The sequence below is a fragment of the Prenolepis imparis genome, unplaced genomic scaffold, assembly GCF_030444845.1.
Source record: "Prenolepis imparis isolate NDT839.2.m4 unplaced genomic scaffold, iyPreImpa1.0 SCAF_2, whole genome shotgun sequence".
Lineage (NCBI taxonomy): Eukaryota > Metazoa > Arthropoda > Insecta > Hymenoptera > Formicidae > Prenolepis > Prenolepis imparis.
The window spans coordinates 7,907,073-7,930,247 of record NW_028141160.1 but is presented as its reverse complement, the minus strand read 5'-3'; the positions used below and the strand labels follow the sequence as shown (position 1 = coordinate 7,930,247).

The 23,175-nt window shown below is 35.5% G+C and overlaps 2 protein-coding genes across 3 annotated transcripts in view; one reads left to right on the top strand and one right to left on the bottom strand.

Annotated features, from left to right (window-relative positions):
* Window positions 1–7,906: 7,906 nt before the first annotated feature.
* On the top strand, window positions 7,907–10,975 carry Atf-2 (Activating transcription factor-2). Its single transcript, XM_083058472.1, has 7 exons — window positions 7,907–8,027; window positions 8,139–8,232; window positions 8,308–8,450; window positions 8,578–8,903; window positions 9,228–9,375; window positions 9,610–9,943; window positions 10,195–10,975. The coding sequence occupies exons 1-7, from the start codon at window positions 7,977–7,979 to the stop codon at window positions 10,605–10,607; spliced, it is 1,509 nt and encodes a 502-aa protein (XP_082914598.1). The 5' UTR covers window positions 7,907–7,976; the 3' UTR covers window positions 10,608–10,975.
* A 64-nt stretch (window positions 10,976–11,039) lies between these two features.
* The window catches only part of LOC145946915 (uncharacterized), a 37,618-nt gene continuing 25,482 nt past the window's right edge, over window positions 11,040–23,175 (bottom strand). Inside the window, exons 5-7 of one of the 2 annotated variants that reach the window (XM_083056668.1) lie at window positions 20,103–20,276; window positions 12,187–12,376; window positions 11,040–11,585 (exon numbers count right to left, since the gene is read on the bottom strand). In XM_083056668.1, the coding sequence (XP_082912794.1) occupies window positions 12,231–12,376; window positions 20,103–20,276 (320 nt within the window). In that variant the 3' untranslated portion in view covers window positions 11,040–11,585; window positions 12,187–12,230. Of the gene's footprint in view, window positions 11,586–12,186; window positions 12,377–18,428; window positions 20,277–23,175 lie in introns of those variants that run through there. The other variant, XR_014427093.1, reaches the window with a different exon arrangement.

The window sequence follows — 23,175 nt, the reverse complement described above, 5'->3', positions numbered from 1 at the left end:
ATGTATATCCGGTGAATGTTAACCGGTTTGTCATCTTAAAATTTATCCGATACCAATCGATTTCTCAAACTCTCTTTATTAAATAAATCTCGGAAATAGACGTATCTATTGAATTATCTTTTCTACGTCACTCAATTATTAATCAAAATAGATCAAATTAATTTTGAAGAAAGAGAGGTAACCAGAAATATATAGTTTACCATTTTGATTGTATTGCGAGATGTTATGCATGATAATCGAGCGTACTCGAATTGTACTATTGTATTTAAATCCTGCTTAAGCATTAACGATAGCAGAAACAAAGGTGACACGAGTTCCCGTCCATTTTTCGGTTGACGTGGGAGAAAATTCATTTATTATTCAAAGCGTATACGACTGGCCTTTCTCTTTCGAAGCAATCCTTAAAATTCATTTTAACGCCTACTTGCCGTTACTTACACTCACGATAACGTAATTTGAACGGGCAAGACCACCTCGTAGTGGCATACTTGAAGCAATAATAATACGTTATTAAATATAATAACTAAATATAACAATATAATATACTTACACCCAAGTTCGTCAAAGAATCTCATCTGCCCATGTGAATCGATTGCATTTTCGAGATTTTCCACTTTTTCTAGGCGATCTAAAAGAATATATACATATATATGTATTTAGATCAGTAAATCATTATCATCACTGACACAACTGAAAATGAATTGAAAATATAGCATGGATTTATTTACCAAAATTCTTTAGGAATCGGTTGTTTTTTCTGCTAGCGAGAGAGCAGTTATTAGCGATCAGAAGTAGCCAGATAAGCGCTCCAGTTTTGAGAGCAATCATTTCTTTCCTCCAGCCGTCAACGATGAACCCACTGTTATTCGCAAATTATGTTCGATTGTTTCTGATCCGGCACCGGATCATTTTGCCGCCTCCCTCGCGATTTCACCTTGAAATCAGAATCTCCCGTCTGTCTCGCCGGCGCTGTTCTATTAAAAGCGCAAAAAAACACTCAAATGAAAAAGAGCATCGTACCTTTTTTTACAAGTTTTTTTTTTACGCAGCGCGACCCGCTCGTTACAATCGGACGAAATAAAATTTGTTTTACAATCGCGCAAGCGTCCCGTTTAATCGAACGGCGAGGAGTTCAAAGGGAACCCAATAATAGTCGGTGGACCTTGATGGAAAGTGGTAATTGCTAGGCGGAACTGTGAAAAATCTACTTCGTAAAACATGACAGATTCTGGAGAATTCGTTTGTAAATTTTTTTTTAACGCAATGATTTTTGCGACTGCTTCGTATTACATAATCTTGTTTCATTATTTCAGAGGCTTATTATTTATAGTAGATAGATAGAATAGATATAGATTGCAAAATCTATATTTTATATATCTTCTTATTCATCATTATTATCTTATCTTATTCTCTGTATCTTGTATCATCATGTACTGTATTATCTCAGGATAATAAATAATTGTTTCATGCAAAAGGGTTAACACAAAGAATATATGACTTGTCCAGAATTTTTTAATTGTATCATTTCTTAACGCAGAATTTTTTTATTAACGATAAGATATTTATCTACCATATCTTGCATAGTAAAGCATATGTTTACATGCTTTAAAATTAATAATATATATTAATTTTAAATTAATTAAAAATATAATATAAATTTCGCTTTTTTTCGTATTTTGAAATTGCACGGAGATCTATGATCGTTCATCTTAGTTGCATACTGATCAAATAAAATATGTAAATTATGCATGAAAAATTAACGACGATTGCGATTGACTGACTCGCTACATCTCCGATTTCCCTGCCGATCTTGGCACCCGGGATCTTTTGTTCACCATCCTCGGTCGATTCCTCAACGGCATACAGTAAGCGCGAGTTCACGCTAGCGTGTCCAAGATGTTCACGTACAGTCCGACACAAAAGTGGGACACGAAACCAGGCCACCGAGACAAGTGGCACGCCTTTCAGTGCTTCGTAATGTTCGTCTACATGCGGAACCGGGTGTGCGCGCGCGCAACGTTGTATCCCTCTCTCTCTCTTTCTTCCTCCTTGGGTTATTAGTGAAAGTTAGCCGGTAACTTTCGACTTTGACAACGACGGCGATTTGCTATGGTGAACGCATCCGCGGTGTCCCCGGCGCACTAGATTACGTTTAAGAGTATCAGTCTATAAAAGTGTCTTTTAATTCTTTCTGTGCGATTGACAAACATATTTAATTGTTACAAAGGATATTGGTTGAAATCTATAAATAAATATAAATATGACGTACAAATTTATTTTATTACAATTTAATATTTCTAGATTTTTTATTATCAATTGATTAAATTTGTTATCGTTAAAAGAGTACCAGATTTGTAAAAAATCTCTTTTTCGTGAAAATATAACAGAAATTATGCTTCTGAAACAGCGATGTTTCGCGGAATATCAAGTTGAAAAAAGCTTGCTCCAATTTCAACAATGAATTTCGGCTTAAATGATATGCGGCGGTATTGAAGACGAAGGAAAGAGTGAAATATCACTTTCAATCATCATACCACAAATTACGAGTTAAACCTCGTACATGAGTTCGCCATTGTTTTTGACTGCTCGACTTTCTTCGTATTCTTCTCCTATCTAATAAATCAAAAAAGGCATGTACACATCCATAGTATATATTCACCTAATCTAAATATATGCCATTAATTAACACATATTATCTCTCGATAAAAATCTGTTCTTGTATTAAAAAAAAAATCTTTTTATATCTTAAAAAATATATTATTCAAATAATTCAGATATTTGAATTTTTTAAAAGTCTGTTCTTATATTTAAAGAAAATTATATATCTTATTCGAAAATACATTATTTAAATAATTCAGGCGCTTCTACAAATTTGATAAAAGTCTGCTCTTGCATTAAAAAAAATATTTTTTATATCTCTTGTTGGGAAATACATTATTTAAATTTCTACAAATTTTCGATCAAGGACCTCTCGCGAATTAAATAAGCGAAAGGAGAGAAAGATACAGCGCGTGGAGAACTTTAATCAATGTCACGACGCCAAGGGCACTTTCAGGGACGAGTCAGCAGTTGCATACATCGTTGCATCGACGAAGTCGGTTTTTCCGAATCGATCGTCACGTTCTAAAGAATTGAATGCACGTGCGGCGCGATGCGATCAACAACCTCACCTGGATTTCTATCAAGATCAAGGCCGACGGCGTGTTTGAGATATTGTCTGCGAAGCACTTGAGGAGACTGGCGAAAGGGCTCGTGCTTTCTCCTCGATTCAATCGATTCTCCTTTATCACAGCTCGATGAATTATGCACCAATACGCAGTTCGCGCCTGTATTTATCTATCATAAATTTATTTATCACATACATTTATTAAACACAAGCTATGGCAAGTGTTTATAGGTAGAAAATTTTATCTCCGTTTTATTCTACACACAATATATGAGTGCAATTTATTCGTACACTGTTGTAACAATTAAATATTATAAAAATTATACACGCACATTTAAAAATCACTTTGCAGAAGCGTGAAGTTTTTCAGAGAATATATTCATTCCACAGATATATGTTTTTATTGGGTACTAGAAAGTTCTAACATTATTTTTGTGAGATCTAATTCGTTTGAGAGATAATCGTACGACGAGACACGTGTATCACCGCTTATATCACGTTAGAAGCCAATGAATAGAGCACCGCGACATGCGGTTGACTACTGATGAGGAACAGAAATATCAGCATCCGAGACCACTCTCTTTGGCCTGTCCTCACTCTCTCCAGATGGGCCCAAGACCCCTAAAGCGTTCCTTTTCTATCTATCCAGTGAAATTACGACCAAGTGTAATGAGTGTCTCTTACATCCGTTCTTTCCAGATAAAAATGTGTTCAACGAAAACATCACTTTCTATCCAGCTGTTCTTTTCTCGCTCTTTTTTATTTCACATTAAGCTTTTTTTAAATATTTTTTCCTCATTAATTTGTCTCTCTTCCTTTCTTTATCTTGTTTTATTTAATAATCTTATTGCGTAAAATTGTGAATATATATTTTAATTTTAATTACATTCGCGTCATTTATATTTTTTTATCTAGCAGATCTCGAAGAACAGTGTATGCTCCACAAATCACGATATTAATTTTAATTATAATTTGTTATACATTTGGCCTGGATTTTTTTCGTAGAGGGTGTAATTATGACCAGACATATCACACCGATGTACATACAACATGATTTACTATCCTCGCAAGTTTAGTAATCCCGAAACTTACTTTCACGGAGAGTCACAATCGCGCGCGAGATAATCTGTTTTCTTCCGCGCGAGATTTCACTTCGAAATCTCGTTGTCGCGTGTACATTTTTTCGGCCGATACATAATTCTTTGCAATTATTCATTTACAAGATAAATACAAGTTAATATAGATTGAAGAAATAAAAGAATAAAGAGAAAATCTCTTTTTATGATAGATTTTTTAAATATTCTAGCTCTCTATTAATAGTATGCATTTAAGAGATGAATAAATGCAACTTTCATATCATTGCGATAGAATCAAATCAGATATAAATTATGTATGTATACTAATTTTTCGATCAGACTTTTTTATTTAATATATTTATTTTTTATTTTATTTATCGCTTGACACTTTATTTCGATATTATATATATATATTATATCAACCATGTCAAATTTTTTTCAATGTATATCTGTATTTTGCATGATATCGTTGAATCACTGAAGAGAAAGATGCGCGTATATATATTTCATTACTTTCAAACGAAGTGTCTATGCAATTCGCCATGTAACAACATGACATAATGGATAATGAAAAGCCACGCATAAATTTACAAGCGTCATTACCAAGGTACTTTAAGTAGGTATTCTACATCATTACTGTGCTGCTATTTCTATGTCATACTTACAATTTTTATGCATGCAAATTTTATATTCCATGCATATTTGTGTGTGTGTGTGTGTATGTGTAATATGGAGAGATAATATAAAACTATATATAACTTATATTGATTTTTTAATCAAGGATATTTACATAAATATAACGAAATCGCCAGTCGATTAATATTAATGTACGTCGATTAAAATATTATTTTATAGCTGAGAATTAAAAGGAAATAAATTAGGTGTAAACATTTATTTATTATACAATGACATTGATTGTTTTAATCGCAAGAAAATAATATATAAAATATATAAAATATATGTATAAAAAGCGCACCTTCGATGAACTAACTTTTAAAAAATGCTCGTAACAACACTGATGTTATAATCGCGAGCTTGTATGAGAAACTAAATTGTATAAAATAAGTTTCTGTAACTAAATTGAAACATAACGTGCGAGATAAGAAACTTGATGACAATATAAACAATTATCTTATATTTTAATCGATTATCTCTCACTTTAAATAGTGATATAATAATGTTTTAATTGATATGTATTAATATTAAGCAACTGACGATTTCTAATTGTTATTTTCTGTAAATATTCTTGACAAAAAATTAATTATACATATAACATATTTTTATCATTACCTTTTTATTAAACTAGAACAACACAAGCGCGCGCTACGTGCGCCGCTTGTGTTGTTCTAGTTTATTGCCGCACTATCGACACTACCTCTTTGCAAATTATATTCTCCTATTAACGCAGATGATTTTTCGAATATATTTATTGCCGCACTATCGACACTACCTCTATGCAAATTATGTTTGCCTATTAACTCAGACGATTTTTCGGACATATTAAAAGACATTTATTGCCGCACTATCGACACTACCTCTTTGCAAATTATATTCTCCTATTAACGCAGATGATTTTTCGAGTATATTTAGTGCCGCCATATCGATACTACCTCTTTGCAAATTATGTTTGCCTATTAACTCAGACGATTTTTCGGACATATTAAAAAACATTTATTGCCGCACTATCGACACTACCTCTTTGCAAATTATATTCTCCTGTTAACGCAGATGATTTTTCGAATATATTTATTGCCGCACTATCGACACTACCTCTTTGCAAATTATATTCTCTTGTTAACGCAGATGATTTTTCGAATATATTTATTGATATATTCGAAAAATAGCATAGGCGAACATAATTTGCAAAGAGGTAGTGTCGATAGTGCAGCACTAAATATATTCGAAAAATCATCGGTGTTAACAGGAGAATATAATTTGCAAAGAGGTAGTGTCACAAAAAATGTTTAAACTTTGAATTCGAAAATTAAGGCCTGTGAAAGTCGTAGAACATTTGCTTTGGGCGCGTTTTGTAGGTCTTGAAAAAACCTTTAAAACGCGCCCAAAGCGAATGTTCTACGACTTTCACAGGCCTTAAATTTTGAATTAAAAATTTAAACGTTTTTTGCGAAAATTAATCGAGTTTAAAGTACTATAACATTTTATTTAAAACATATTATTTTATAATTTTTATTACGTACTATTATTTTAAAATTATAATAATAAATAATAAGCAAAATTAATTAATTTGAAATATCATGATTAAGGGATTAAATGCAAAACAGTGATATAAAATAATGTCGTAGTAAATATAAGTGGTATAGGTCAATGAAAGTAGTGTAGATCAATGAAAGTAACATAAGTTAATAAAAACACTATCAATCAATACATATAATAATAAATAATAAGCAATATTAATTAATTTTGACATCATAAATTAAAAAGTTAAATGCAAAATGGTGATATAAAATAATGTAGTAAATGTAAGTAGTATAGGTCAATGAAAAGAAATAAAATAGTCCATTGATTTTAAAATGGAATCGCGCATAATTCTGTATTCGCAAGCTGCCTAAAAGTTGCCTCTTTTTTGCGATGTTGATTAGCTGCCTCAATTTGCATTGTAAATTATATTCATAACATCGAGAGGCTGTCATTGCGAGGATTAGCAGTTTGACAGTTTGTCCAAAATAAAATAAAATAATAATATGTTTTAATACTTTAAATTCGATTAATATTTTTGACAGTTATTAGCTGATTTCTGCGTCAAAAAATATTAATCGCGGATAAAGTATACATATATTATAACTATATATTATAACATATTATTTTATTTACAATATATTATTATAATTAAAATAATAATATATTTTAAGTAATATAATATGTTATAATACTTTATCCGCGATTAATATTTTTGACAGAAATCAACTGATAACTATCAAAAATATTAATCGAGTTTAAAGTATTATAACATATTATTTAAAACATAAAAAATTATTTTATTTTATTTTATTTTGGACAAACTGTCAAACACACTGCTAACTCTCGCGATGACAGCTGCTCGATGCTATGAATATAATGCACAACGCGAATCGAGACAGCCAATTAGTATCGAAGAAAAGCGACAACAATGTCAATAACATGCCTTTTTTAGAAAGGGGATAATTTATGGGAGAATTAAATATCTTGCCTCTAAAAAATAACAGAGATATAAAAATATATAAAAATGAATCAAATAGATAAAATATAGGAGATTAAATTAAATAGAAAAGAAATATATAATATGAAGGAAAATGTATAAAAGATTATAACATAGAACAATATTTGAATTCATATTTTCGAGATATTATCGACTAAAATCGAGTATTCTTTCACAATTCTTTTCGATATAAGATGGCAGCACGCATCTGTCAATACAACCCAGACCCAGAGAGAAGTGTACAGCCAGTGTTAAACAGCGTACCAATATGGCTACAGCCATCCTACAGCTGATATGTGTGATAGCTGACTCCAAGCATTTAAATCTTGGAAAAATAATTCTATTAGTTATTTCGAAGTTAAAGAATTAAATCTCTTCGTTGGTGATTTATTCCGAATATAGTTAAGTGACAAGGATATCCACGTAAACAGCAGTATTGATCACATTCGCACTCTAACTGAACTCTGTATTTCGTAAATATTTGTGCTGCATCCAAAAGAAATCCGGAATACACAGAGTTCATCGAAAGATATCCGCAATGACTGATACAGAGAAACTCTTCGTTTGTTCCACATCAGGCTGCAATATGGTAAATGACAATTCTTTTGTGTTGAAAAAAAATGACTTGTTTTAAATTATCTTTTAAGAGAACTAAAATAAGAAATAACAAGACTATATTTTTCCTATTTCTCACTTACAGAGCTTTACAAATGAAGATCAATTAACAGTGCATAAAAAGAAGCATGATATGATGCTTAATCTTGGCAATAATTCCAAGAGTGCTGGGTTTGTTGGTAAGACATACTCGACAATTCGATTTATGCATATTATATAAGATAAATATGTTGTAAGATTAATTTATCATGTAGCAGACCAAACTCCAACGCCGACGAGATTTTTCAAAAATTGCGAGGAGGTCGGTTTATTTCAAGATCTTCAAGTCAATCCTTTTGAAGAGACATTTCGAAGAGCTGTTGAGGCTGGAAACACTGGCACACTTACAGTACCAGAAGTATAATAAGAAATACATATTTATCAAATATAATTTATATAAGAGTTATAAAAATAACATACATTGTTCTTTTTTATAAAAAATGAGCAATAGAAAAATGTATATAACATAGATTCATTTCTTGCAGGCTGGAATTGCAGATGATACATTGCATACTCCGCATATCTTTCCTTATATATCTGATGTATTGCCTGCAAGTAGTCAAATCCTTTCTGAAAGCAATGTTGAGGATTGTCCTTCGACTGTGTCTCTTAGCGAAAAAAGTACAGGGGAGGATGACGCTATAAAGTCGGACGAATGTAGCAGTATTAAAATAAGTACAAACGAGACGCAGGAATTGACGAAAGACGCTAATATTACGAAAAATAGTACTCTCGCACCAGACATTATTGTCTCAGATACAAATACACCCATAGCGTCTAAACTTTCGCCGACACAACTTTCATCGCATTTGTAAGAATTTTTCTTTCTTATAAAACATTACATAATATTTTCAGACATTTCATTGTAAATAACTTTTCATTTTTGACTCGATATATTTTCTTTTTGATCTTATAATATCTATAATATTTAAATTCTTAATTTTCTGTGATAAAAACTTATATAGTTTTTTAAATTCTAGATAAATGGAGAAAATAAGAACAGTTCAATTTTTATTACATATTTTATACGAATTAATTGTGTGATACATATCTTTTTTCTTTAATCTAAAAATATATTTGAAATTATTACATTCATATTTGCGTAAATTGCTAAAATCTAGGATTCTTTTGTAAGGTCCATCAATGGTGAGGAGGTGCAATTGCTACTGAAAACGGCGGATGGTAAATTGATGCAACTATCTGCGATGCCAGTGTCTCAGTCTTCCAATGTAAAGTCGGAGTCGAAGAAAACTATAATCTCCAGATTATCTTTGGCAAAAATGGTAATCTACATCGGATTAGATCGCGATATATAATTTGCATTTCAAGATGAATCTCTTATTTTAGCGTTAGACTATGCGCGTCAAATTTAATCAGATTTCTGCTAGCCACATCGCGAATATAAAAAAACCTGATTGATCAAATTTGACGAATCTTCCATCCATCCTACTCACGATTTATAAATAAATCGCGAATACGTACATAGTATGGAGTTAGCTTTAGAAATTGCATTACAGAAGCTGAAACAAACCTTATCTAAGAACTCACAGAATCAAAAAGCGATGATAGAAGAAAGCGTAAAAATGGCCGATGTATCGAAGAAAGAAAATTTCAAGAAAGTCGATCATCTTAAGAAGAAAGATATTCTCGAGCGCAATCGTGCTAGTTCTATGCGTGCGCGAGCTAAGAGGAAAGCGTGGATCCAAGATCTCCAGAGAACAGTCACTAACGTGAACGAGGCGAATGCAGCCTTGCAAATGGAAGTGAAGGCTCTACGCTCGGAAGTTGCGAAGCTGAAGACTCTTTTGCTGGCGCACAAAGATTGTCCGGTCACGAAAGCGATGCAAAAAGGCAAGTTGTTATTCAATTATATATTCCTTGATTTTAACACTTTTAGTTTTCTAAAATGATTTAGCATGATTTTGCATGTTTCTTTTTAAAATATTCTGTTCTTAAATTTGAACCGAAGAAAGATTATTATAACAGAGCTAATTTTATATACTCATAATATATATAAAGTAAGAGAAAATTTATTTAATTAAACATAGCTTTAAGTAACAATGTTTTAATTGATCTTAATTTTAATTAATTTTAATAACCAGGAAATGGGATAGTTCTTGGGCCAAAAATAATATCAATTAATAATCCGGACGTGTTGACGATGCCGATATCAGCCAATAGTATTTCTGCAAAACGATTAGCCTCTTACACGGAGACCCCGAACACGCCGGTGAAGAAGTCGGCTCTGTCAGTCGCGAAGAATCCGATGATCTTCCCGAAGGTGGATTGCGGCACCGCGAATATCCCGCTTCCGAACGCAATCATAAAAAGTTTGCCAACACTAAAGATCGTGGGTGTTAATCAGTTTTTACCGGAAGCAACGAAGCCCGAAGAAACGAAGCAAATACTTATCGTGCAAAATCAACCGAGAAAACTGTGCGAGACTAGGCAGGTCATTCAAATTAATCCGAATTACGAGGTGGAACACGCGGCGTCTAAAATTACGGGAACGTAACTAATCGCTTTCGAAAACGTTCGCGCGTTTGTAATTGATGAAAGTATTTGCAATTAGCGAATGACTAGCAAATATCATATAGTCGAATGAATCGATTCTATGACTCGTGCAATGTATTACACTATTGCGGATAGTTGGAGTGGCGTTTCATGAAAAATTTTAATTTTATTACGCTTTCAACGTTTTTTTATCTCCGAAATAAGCTAACTGTATAAGTCTTATCAGATTTTGACCGTCGAATAATTTGTTTAACAAGTGACAATTTTTTAATATAAAGATAGACTGATGTAACAGATTTATTCTTAATATATATATTATATATAGAGGAATATAAAGTGATATAGGAATTATTATTTTTGTATTATTTATTGCATTTACAATAAAAGAGTTTTTTATTGAGACCTATAATTTATTTTATTCTTATCCTGATAAATCCTTTATATAGTACATAATGTTACCTATAAAAATATGAATTTAGAAGTTATTTTAATAATTAAAATATATATATATATAGATTCCAACAGATTTATATATAAAATAAAATCAATAATCTTTTATATCGATTAAATTTGTGTTTGCGAAAAATATTTTTTTTATCCTTGATTATAAATTTTCACCCAAAAAATTTAAAAATGTGAGATTAATTAAAAATTAATATAAAAATGTGTGAGATTAATAATTAATAATAATACTCATTAAACATTCAATTGCTACAACAAGTATTAGTTCGCGCTGATGCTGTTTCTTTCCACGTGTTTTTGGTCTTTAGCGGACGAGGAGCAGAATGCGAAGTATCCAGTCCCACGATGATTCGGTGACCCTCGGGCCCTTATCAGTTCTCCGTCCAGTCGTCTAACAATCCTACACCGGACAGGAGAATGATAAGGGGCTTTGGGCACCCATTGCTTCAAAACACGGGAAATGGCCATAGAAGGATAGAATTCCGCTCTGGAACGTATGTCTCCCGAGAAAAGTTATCTGAAAAAAATCCAAACACACAGTTGATTACTTCGTTCATCGAAAAATAACGACGAAAACAATTTTAACATTCATTTAGGGAATATATTAAAAACGAAAACAATTACAGACGTATTTTTCTATTTCATAAAAATCTAGAATTCTCTTTTTACAATTTAATGCACACGTGTGCGACGAGAATAATAATAGCTCATTATCTCTCTTTATCTAGAAACGCATATAGGAACTGGAACGTGTCGCGCGTTAATATTAAATCGCCCTAAAATATCTCTCACTTTACTTTCTACGAATAATGGCTCTCTTCCTTGTAAGAGTATCTGTCACCTCGTATATACATATCTCCATCTGCCAACATGATTAAATATATTTGACCCGATTGCCGGGGACACGTGTGTGTTTGTGTCTCTCTTGCCGCGATCTTCAACGAACCAAATAATCTCGGCATCGCATCGAAGAGCGAGGACCACGAATTGTTCGACAGACAATCGAACATCGATAAACGTCACAAAGGACCCCTCCCCTCCCTTTTCTCTTTCTCAAATAAATAAGATTTCCGCTCTCCTTTGGAGCGAGTGAGTCACGTTCGCGGAGCACAACGTACCGTGTAAAGCATCATCCTGTGTAAGGCCTTGCCCGCTGTTCGGGTTACTCGGTAAACTCTGTGTCAACCGCTTTCTTATGTCGATAACAGACGCCGATAAGACGACCAGTCGGGTACAGTACGCGGCCCTGTTCTTCCTTGGGCTTCGCCGATGCCTTCCTCAACCTTCGTCCTCGGCGATGAGTCAATCCTGCTCGTCGGAGAGAAAACTTTATTAATGTGTGACGTTTCTGCGCGAGAAAAGTTATTCTTTCACAGAGAGTATGCAACATAATCATTCGAGTTTAGAAAATTAAATTACGTAATAATGAAGTGCGTAATTAGGAGAAATATTTTTAGGGTATATAAGGATATAAAGATAATTTTAAGGATATATTTTTTTTCTTCCAGAGATCTGTTTAAGTGGAAAATAGGATATTTCGAATAAAAATTCTAAAGAAATTCTAAAAATATCTACACCAAAAAATATCCCTTTCCCACAACATTATCGCTGTTTTATAGTACGTTTATTCCAAGTCAAACAGTTCATTCTTATCAGTTCTCCGTAATATTCGAGCATATATATACACGGCGCATTTCTCTACAAGTATTCATATTCACTTTCAAGTACGGAAGGAGAAAACACGCCTTTACGTTTTAAAAATAGATTACCAATTAAAATAAGCACGATAATTTAAGAAGCACGTGCCTAAAAGACACGTCGCTTTTGTGTACGTCGAAGTTTCGTGTTCTCCGTTTACGCTGAAACTTTAATTACTTTACGTGGTACCGATAACCGATCAGTCGCAGATCGATTAAACAGAGAGTTCAAAGCTATCCTCCGCGCGTTCGATCATTCGCGGAATTCTTGGCGTCGATTCGTCTTCTCGCCGACTCGCTCAATCGCCGCGTGTACGGAAATAGCATCGAGAGAAAGAGAAAGAAAAAGAGCAGGTGCCCGATCTTACGGCCCTGCTCTGTTTCGAGATCTCGTTGAACCGCGTGGCTATTATACAACACGCATGATCTGCCAACCTTGGACCGAGAGAACCTCCTCTTCTCTCGTTCTCGAACGTACGATAAAGCGTCGAGAAACTTCAGCACGGATTTTACATAATTTTAGTTTATTATAGTTCTTGCGCAATTTTAAGATTGACATGTATATTATATAGTTAATAGTGCTAAAAATTATGCAAGCAGAAATCTGAATTAGAATTTCAACAGCGATACTTTATTCAAGTACTGTGATTCTCATTTAAATTATAATCGTTAATATAGATGATAAAAAAAGGCTGATAAGAAAAAAAAACGCGAGTAAAAAATAGAAAAATTCCTAAATAATTTTAGGCAATATTTATTGGTTTGACAACTAAACGTTTCGGTTCTCCACTTCAATGTAAAACAAAAATAGAAATACAAAAATAAAGATAAAAAAATATAAAACAATTCATATACGAAAGAGATAAATAAAAGGCTTAATTAATACGTATGTTAAGTGGGGACGAGATAAAAATTATAACATTAAATTAATTTCATGCTGAGCGATATAAATGAGGATGAATCTTAAAACTCTCAATTTCAAGAAAAAATTTAAGATCGAGGAAAATTCATGTTTTATATACGTGTATAAATTTTGACTTAAATTATTAAAATAACTTCGGCATACCCTTGTTTAATATTACCCTCTCTCTCATGTTATACATTAATCTCAACTATGGAGAAATGCCTGTTCTTAGTGCTAAAAATTATGCAACCAGAAATTTGAATTAGAATTTCAACAGCGATACTTTATTCAAGTACTGTGATTCTCATTTAAATTATAATCGTTAATATAGATGATAAAAAAAGGCTGATAAGAAAAAAAAAACGCGAGTGAAAAATTCCTAAATAATTTTAGGCAATACTTATTGCTTTGACAACTAAACGTTTCGATTCTCCACTTTGACGTAAAACAGAAATAGAAATACAAAAATAAAAAAAATATAAAACAAAATTCATATACAAAAGAGATAAATAAAAGACTTAATTAATACGTGTGTTAAGTAGGGACGAGATAAAAATTATAACATTAAATTAATTTCATGCCGATATGAATGAGGATGAATCTTAAAACTCTCAATTTCAAGAAAAAATTTAAGATCGAGGAAAATTCATGTTTTATATACGTGTATAAATTTTGACTTAAATTATTAAAATAACTTCGGCGTACCCTTGTTTAATATTACCCTCTCTCTCATGTTATACATTAATCTCAACTATGGAGAAATGCCTGTTCTTAGTGCTAAAAATTATGCAACCAGAAATCTGAATTAGAATTTCAACAGCGATACTTTATTCAAGTACTGTGATTCTCATTTAAATTATAATCGTTAATATAGATGATAAAAAAAGGCTGATAAGAAAAAAAAAACGCGAGTGAAAAATTCCTAAATAATTTTAGGCAATACTTATTGCTTTGACAACTAAACGTTTCGATTCTCCACTTTGACGTAAAACAGAAATAGAAATACAAAAATAAAAAAAATATAAAACAAAATTCATATACAAAAGAGATAAATAAAAGACTTAATTAATACGTGTGTTAAGTAGGGACGAGATGAAAATTATAACATTAAATTAATTTCATGCCGATATGAATGAGGATGAATCTTAAAACTCTCAATTTCAAGAAAAAATTTAAGATCGAGGAAAATTCATGTTTTATACACGTGCATAAATTTTGACTTAAATTATTAAAATAACTTCGGCGTATCCTTGTTTAATATTATCCTCTCTCATGTTACACATTAATCTCAACTATGGAGAAATGCCTGTTCTTGCGTTGGTGTAAACCCGCTTGAATGTATTCATATTAAATGTACGCGCCCAGAGAGCTCGCGTTAAATATTTAAACATCTAATTCGTCGACTAACGAATTAACCGTACACAGCCAGGTGTACGCGGACTAGTTTTGCAACCGTATCCAACCCTCCTCGCCACAATAGGCAGACGGAAATAGCTCACGAACAGAAAACTAGCGTATGAATTCGCTTGGATCAAAAATAATGCGACGCACGCCTCGGGATCACAAGAAGAAGATAAATTAGCCGCGATCAATTCTGCGATTCAGCCCGAAAGATCAATGACCCTATCTATGTATCTGTATCAAGATATCATAGGATCGTCTTAGTATATCTCTCTCTCGTATACAATTTCGCGTTATCCCGCGTATGTATCGTGGGGCGAGATTTGCTCTGAAATTCGCGTCTTAAATTCTTGTTAGCAGAGCCGGGAGTTGCTCCTCTTCGGCTACGCGGATTCCATTTACTGATTGGATATGGCATCAGTTATTCATCGCCGCCACTCGAAGGAGGGAGAGAGAGGGCACGTGCTGCCGTTATAAATACGGCGGATTTCCCGTCGGTATGCTACTGCATTCGGAAATTCTCGACGGGCCTCCTTCCTTCCTCCTACATCCCTCTCTTCCCATTACATCGCTCTCGCGTAACGTCCATGTTTGATCGTCGCACTATCAATAAAAAAACAGGTCCCCTCCTTCTCCTACGTGTAATTCTTTCTCGTATGTATGTACATACACGGGACAGAGAGGAGCTCGACTAGGTTCGTTTCGGAGAAAACGTATTCTCCTCACGCTAAGGATATGAAGAAAAGTTACGTAAAATAACTAATACATCGACCTTTACTGCGGAACATCAAAATTCCCCACCAACGGTTCACCTCTCGCCTGTTTCCTTCTACACTTTCTAGACATCAAAAATTCCGACATCGTAAATTCGCGATAGTTTATAGGAGAACGAATGGGAGGAGATCTCGTAAAATATATACGAAGAGCGACGATTCGATATTTAATTTCTGTTGATCGTGCGAGACGGAAATAATTAAATTGATATTACGATTTTTTTTACACGATTTTTGCCTACGTCATCTCTGATCTGCGTCGTGGAAAAAGCGGTAGGTTAACAGAGGAACATCGTAATCGCTTGAAACGTCAGACGGAATGATAGATAAAGACTTGTGCAGATTGAAATAGATAGCTTGAAGCGGAAGAAGCGATCGGAAAGGAGAAACGGAGCCTTGAGACGTGTTTATGGGTTTCGAAAAACGTAGCACAGCACACAATAAAATATTTTCTTCACGAGGCCAATATGACGTAAGATAAAGGCCAGCGTACGATTTTACATTTTAATGCGGTTCGTTAGCCTTGAAGAGCGAGAGAGCGAGATATTTGCTTCCTTTAATTGTTTTTTATATCTGACAGTGCATTGTCGCTGACATTTTTATCGCGGTTTCCTCGAAAATTCCTTGGAAAATATATTTCCGGCTAATTGAGAGTAAGAGTCGCGTATAAATTAAAACGTCATTGAAAAAAAATATATATACCAGGGTCTACTCAAATCTTGTAAAAAAATTCCCTGAGAACTCCCTGATCTTTCACGTATTTTCATTAAAAATTTCAAAATAAGAAAATTTATAGATATAGCTGTTTAAAAGTTTCTTCATTGTATATGCTTTCTAATGTTTTCTATTCATACGATTGCAAAGTTATCAAGAGTTCAGTTTTTCTAGCATTTAATATTAATTTATTAATAGTAAAATTAATTTGGATAATAACAAAGTGCGATGTATCACTATATTTAAGCGCTAAAAATATGCAAAAATTTAAAATAAAAATATAAAACAAAAAATAATGTATTATAAACGTCTTAAAGTCTTAAAGAATACTAATTTATTTAAATATTACCTATTAAAAAATAATTGAACAATTTTTTATAAAACTTACATAAGATCTTGATGATAAAAATAGATCGTCAATAAAAAAATCACGTGAAATTTTAATAAAAACTTAAAGGGCAATCTTTTTAAAAAATTCCCTGAATCCCAATAAATTTCCCTGATTTTTCAAGATAGAACATTTCCTGAGAATACCAGATTTTTTTCCCGGGAGTACGGGCTTTCAAGAGACGCGAATTATTATCAGTCTCGTGCATCATCTTTTTCCACGTGCTCGCACAGATTATTCAATTACGCCTCCGCTTTTCGCGGCCAAACTAAAATAGCTGAAACTAGGAACACAAAGAGTTTCGGGGACCGAAACGAGAGCGCGAATTTCCGAACGAAACGGAAGAGAGATTCGATAGCCGAGAGATGATCAGCGATGCTGACGTGGGATCGGCGTCGCTAGTTAGTCACATGGATGCGCGCGACTGAACGACACAACGACGAGAAACACAGGAGGGCGGTTTGTGCCGATCGATCTGTTCGCCGCCGAAAATACACACATACACACACACACACGTACAGAGAAGCCGCGGGGCTGCGCGATACAAAACGCGGAAACTGCACGCACCAAAGTGGTCCAGCTGCGGCGGCGCTCGAGGGAGAGACAGCGCGGCGGATCAGAGAGAAAGGGAGGAGGGAAGGGGGATACAGACGGCAGGAGGCTGTTCTCGCGGAAATTTCGGGGTCGAGACCTCGTTCGTCGAATCACCGTAAACACGCGCGAACGATCCCGATGACGCGGAGATGCGCGCGTGCGATGACCCGCGAATAAATAATCGTTCCTTATCGTCATCTGAAAGACGCGAAACGCTTCTCTCGCGAAAGAGTTTCTCTCTCTCAATTTAATTTCTGTGCGCGTCGATTTTTTTCTTTTTTTTTTTTCTTTGCGATCTCTTCTACCTCCACGTGCGGAAGTAATAAAGTTATTAGGTCGAGAGTCTGAAACTTTTTTTTTTATCTCTATGCGTTCTCAGAAGAGATATTTTTCGCTCGTTTATTTATCATTTAAATGTATTAGTTATTAAATGAAATTTTATACGAGATTTGCGTTGAGAATTTTTAATGTATAGGATACAAACGCGTTTTGTAGCGAAATCGATTTTGCGATAACTGATTTTTTTTTACAGTAAAGTCGATTGGAAAAGAATACAGAGAGAGAGAGAAACATGAGCTCTTGCAAAACAAGAGATCAGCTGAATATTGATACTCTCGCGCGCGTATTCTTGTATCGCGAGTCTCATATCACATGCCGCACGCGTCGCGTAACAAAGAGAGAACTTCTAGCAAGTGCAACACAACTCTATACGTTCGTTCTCATCTAATCGGAAGCTCAAGGTTACCCGCGAATAGTCGCAACTCATTTTTTCAATATCAGCCCCGCGCTATTATTCAGATATTCCGAGAAAGATAAACGGATAATCGCCGATAAGATGCGGAGATAATTTCCGAGGAGTGTTTTTAGTTAAATCTATAGCTATACTTACACGAGATATGACTTGCGCGATATCGGACACTCCCAGCTTTCGAAGAGCATGAAAACTTCCGGACATAGGCACTCGTGACACATTCGACAATTTCCTTCCCGATGCACACTATATATATACATAATCGATCGACAAATGATTTTAAAAAACTCACTAAAATCCCGATCGAGGTCACACGTGGAAACAATCATCAGCGTCAGAAACTCTTCTCTCCGCACGAGACGAGAGGAGGATGTACATATATCTCGGCGATATTTGCAGCACACAGACTCCCGGTATCATCGAGAGACCGAGCGAAACAAGCAACGACGCTGATGCAATGCACGCGCACGATTGAGAACGACTGAACTGAACTGACTCTCTCTCTGCGTCGTATCTCCCTCCACGCGCAGCGGCGAGAACGATTCCGGCGAGTCCGCTCTGCGGAGAAGGCGTGACCTCCACGGTGCACGTCTCGCGCGCGACTGAGCGGCCGGCTCGTCGAATCTCGGCGAGCCTCGGCCATTTTCGTGGCGGCGACGATAGAGGGGATGCGAGCTCTCATCGCGTCTCCGTCCGGCGCGAAGCGTCACTCTCTCCGTCCTTCATTCTTATCTTTGTTTCCGCCTCTCTCGTCATCCGGCCGACTGTTCGCGGTCGTCTCGCTCGCACTGATAGGTCGGCACCGTCCGGGGGGATGAATAGAAGAGGCTTCGACGAAGGGGAGGAGGGAAAGAGCACAACCGCGCCAAGAATCTTCAGGATCATGGTAAATACGAATAAAGGAGGTTCTGTGGGACTTTCAGGTTTAAACACAGGGCGAAGAGGGATATAACACCACCATGAGTTTTCTCTAACCCTCGGCAGGCATCCCGCAGTTTGCGGGCGAGTGAAATTTAAGCGATGGCAAAGTTCGAGCCTGTTCTACGAGTCTTTCGAAAGAGCACGGGGACAAGGATTTTTTTTATTTCAAGCGATGTGCACGAATGCGTTTCGATAATCGATTGTTAATTCACGATTTTTTTTTGGTATGCCTTATATTTTGAGAATAAGATTCAATGCCATTACTAACGAAGAGATTTTTTAAATATAATTATTAATAGATGGAGCGAAATAACTATATAAAATATAATAATATTGCGATCATTATTATTTGAGAATAAGATTCAGTATCATCACTAACGAAAAGATCTTTTTTGGATATAATTATTAATACATGATGGAAAATAATCATATAAAAATAATAATGTTGCAATTTTTATGACGCAATACGCGATTGAAAAATTAATGTTCCGCGCTTTCGCGGAAATAGAATCCCATTGAAGGAACATTTCCCTCACGTCGAGATGTGAAAATTGCACCATCTGATTCTCTCTCCGGGGACCGACTACCATCACCACTCTGTGATGCTTAAATTAGTGGCTAAATTAGAAATCGCCCTGGCATCTCCGCGAAACGAGAGACCGCGCGCTAATGCGGTCAACTAAAGTAAAAAGCTAACTGAAGGAGTGGTAAGTAGACACTAACACTTTCGGGCGAGCGACTCGATATCGGCGGGGATGGTCTCTCTCTCTCTCTCTCTCTCGCCTCGGCTTTAGCCCCGAATTAATTCCTCGGGGGTGGCCGGGCTTCCTCCATTACCGCCGCTGGAACGAGCGGCAGTAAAGTGTTTCGCCTTAAAAAGAATACGTGTACCTTCATCCTGACGCCTGTAGTAACGCTTTTCTCCTCTTTCTTTTTTCCTCCCGTGTATCTCCTCCTCTCTCCGACTCCGTTTCGTTCTCTTTTCCACGAGATACAGTTCGAGTTCCTTGGAACGTTTCAAGAAAAGTCCAGGATTTCCTCCGGGGCTCCCGATGCTTGCTCCTCCTGCATCAGAAAGTTACATCGACCATTGTTTTTACTTATTGTCTTAGTTAAAGCGGCAGAAGAATCAATCGTTCTATTTCACGGAGGAAAAAAAGTACCGCGCATTTATAGATGCTGAATAATGAATAGTCGGGAATTGTCAAAAATTCTCTGAAAAGAAAAAATTTATAATAAACTATAATATCATCGCTTAAATTTTTGTCACAATTGCGTCTTCTTCATTCAATTAGCTTTTCGATTGTATTTGAATTTCGTGCGAATTTAGGTTTGAATAAACAAGGGAGCGTCTCTCTCTGTCTCTCATCGATGTTGTAGCAAAACGTTAATCTCGTTTTCGGAGCATAACTGTTTCGAGACGAATCAGGCTAGTAGAACCCGGAATTTACCGGAACAAAGTTTCGTTAGGTCAGGTATGTGTCGCAGTTGGCCGGCTCGGCCTTCAATTCCGAAAAGGACGGATGAAGGAAGTCGCCCTGGGGCTACGTGCACAAAGGCATTTTTTCAAGCGAATTCTTTGGTTTGAACGGCCGTACAGACATTGGACCCATGTCGAACCATTCTCTGTCCATAAGGAAAAGAAAAACTAATTATACTTTGTATTCGCGACCTTCGTCGTTTATGGCAGCTGTTTCTGTCCGCATTTTTGTGCCGGTTAAAATCGAAGGCATTAGAATGCTATTTATATGGATCATCCTTAAAAGATAAAGAATTTTCCGGCTCTCAAAAAAATATGAATAAAAAATATGAAAAAATAAAATATATATGTATCACAATTTTCTCTCTCTTCTCTCTCTGCTTTTTTCTTTCTTTCATTCCTCGCATTTATTTTTTAGATATGAAAATGCATCGACAGAAAAAGTTGAAGAAATACAGAAAATATCCTTCGCGATTTCTACTCTCGACGAAAAATGATAACGTCAGAATGTGACACCGGCAGATGATTCTCTGTCGCGTCAAGTCTTCAATTTATTACCTCGTATTATCCGATGTCGTATTGAATATTCGATGCACGAGTGATCTCGGTGGATGAAGAAAGAGAGCACCGGGCGGCGGATGTTCAGCGGGCGAAGAGATCGATACGAGCCAGCAGCGAGATACCCGCGAGTTCTATATAATCGTAGAAGAGAGAGAGAGAGAGAGAGAGAGAGAGAGAGAGAGAGAGAGAGAGAGAGAGAGAGAGAGAGAGAGAGAGAGAGAGGAGGGAGAGAGGGCAAGAAAAAGAGGAATGAGCGGTGTGTAGAGCAGTCGCGTTCGCTCGCGCAAGCCGAGATAAAAGCGTTTACGGGGAAGTAATGGGGATGGTTCGCCGACTGGGGCGTGGTGGGTACCATCATACCGCGGTATATATGAGGGTCAAGGTTAACGCGAGAATCCCATATGCCGACACGGTGGTTGATGCCACGCGCGTATCAAGCACTCTTCCTTTATTTACAGCGAGAGGAACGCAAAGTCCTTCGCGAGATGTCCTCTCATTCTTCTCGCGTCTATCTCTGTCTATAATAAAATCAAGAGATTTTCTTCAGATTGTTAGAATTCGCGATATTTTCTTGAATATCGTGTGTATTTATTTCTATGTTGGTATGTTTATAATTTTAAATGTTGGAATAATAATTAAAAAAATTTTTTTTAATTAATTATATACAGCTAGTTAAAAATTTAATATGCTGAAGTAGTTCGTACAACGTAATAAATAATTACTGACTTGCTTTCTTTATGACTGGGATATATAAATGAAATAAATATGATAAAAAAGATGAAGCATATATACTTATAATGCGCAAATTAGAGGATAAAGCACGTTTATGATGAGCAATACGGAAAAAGGGAGGGAGGATGATTCACCTCCGATAAAGGGAGTTTGCGATTGTTAAGAGGGTCAAGGTAAAAGAGGCAAATCCACATATTAGCTCAATCCGCGTGCGGCTTTCTCTCGTTTTCACGATGAAGTTAGAATTTTCCAGAAAATCCGCGGTCAATGAATTTCCACGAGTCTCGTGAAAACCGCGTAAATTTCAGGCAGAGATATTTTTCAGATTTTTTTTTAAATTTAAATTTCAGCGATTACAATATGAATGTTAAAAGTGCAACGGAGAGATTTTTCTCACTTTGCATCGAAAAAAATTAGATAAAAATAAAAAATCGCGCAAACTATACCTTCTCTTATTCGCGCCTTTTAAGAAGAAAATCTTGTTGTATGACATGCGTGTACGGGACAGGCACTATGTATGCTCTTTGTAAGAATTCCTGGAGCTGCACTTAAGGGACCCTATATCTATGTTCTTGTTCGACAGGTTCTTTCTTTCGTTAACGGATATTTATGGAAATAGCGTTATGCGAGAGCGTCATCTCGACGCAACATCGATGAAAATACATATTTGTTTTTTTTTTACAATCTTTATATAATCAGATAACTCTATATATCGTATAAAACTTCGTTTTTTGCGTCACTTCGATTTCTTGTTATACGATCAATAAGATTCGCTTAGAAAAAAAAGAATGCAATAGTATACCTGCTTAATATTGAGGGAGAGATGGTGTCTTCGGCGAGATCTGCAGAAGATGAATACAGAAATGTACAGACTTTTGTACCCAAATTAAACTTTAATGCGCACTATTCGAGAATATTCTGCCTTATTTCCGATTTTAACGCGCGACGTCATCTCTCCGACGTCCGAAGTGAAACTGAGCGTTCGCCGGCAGCCTCGTCGACTTTTAAGAATGCTGGGTAAACGTGTCTATTGTTCGAATTCGAGCATCGGTCGATGTTTGTAAACCGGCGCGTATTTCATTCCATTTGCCGCATGTAATGCTAATGTAAACTTCGGCTCTGACAAAAAAAAAAATGACAACAAAGATCGCCTTTATAATCTCATAACAGTTTGTCGAGAAAGACGAAAGT

What these genes read in the sequence shown, in the direction of transcription:
- Atf-2 (XM_083058472.1), top strand. Translation starts at nt 7,977, where the DNA reads ATGACTGATACAGAGAAACTCTTCGTTTGTTCCACATCAGGCTGCAAT. An exon ending in CAAGAGTGCTGGGTTTGTTG is followed by an intron (nt 8,233 to 8,307) that starts GTAAGACATACT and finishes TTTATCATGTAG; the next exon opens with CAGACCAAACTCCAACGCCG. An exon ending in GCACACTTACAGTACCAGAA is followed by an intron (nt 8,451 to 8,577) that starts GTATAATAAGAA and finishes CATTTCTTGCAG; the next exon opens with GCTGGAATTGCAGATGATAC.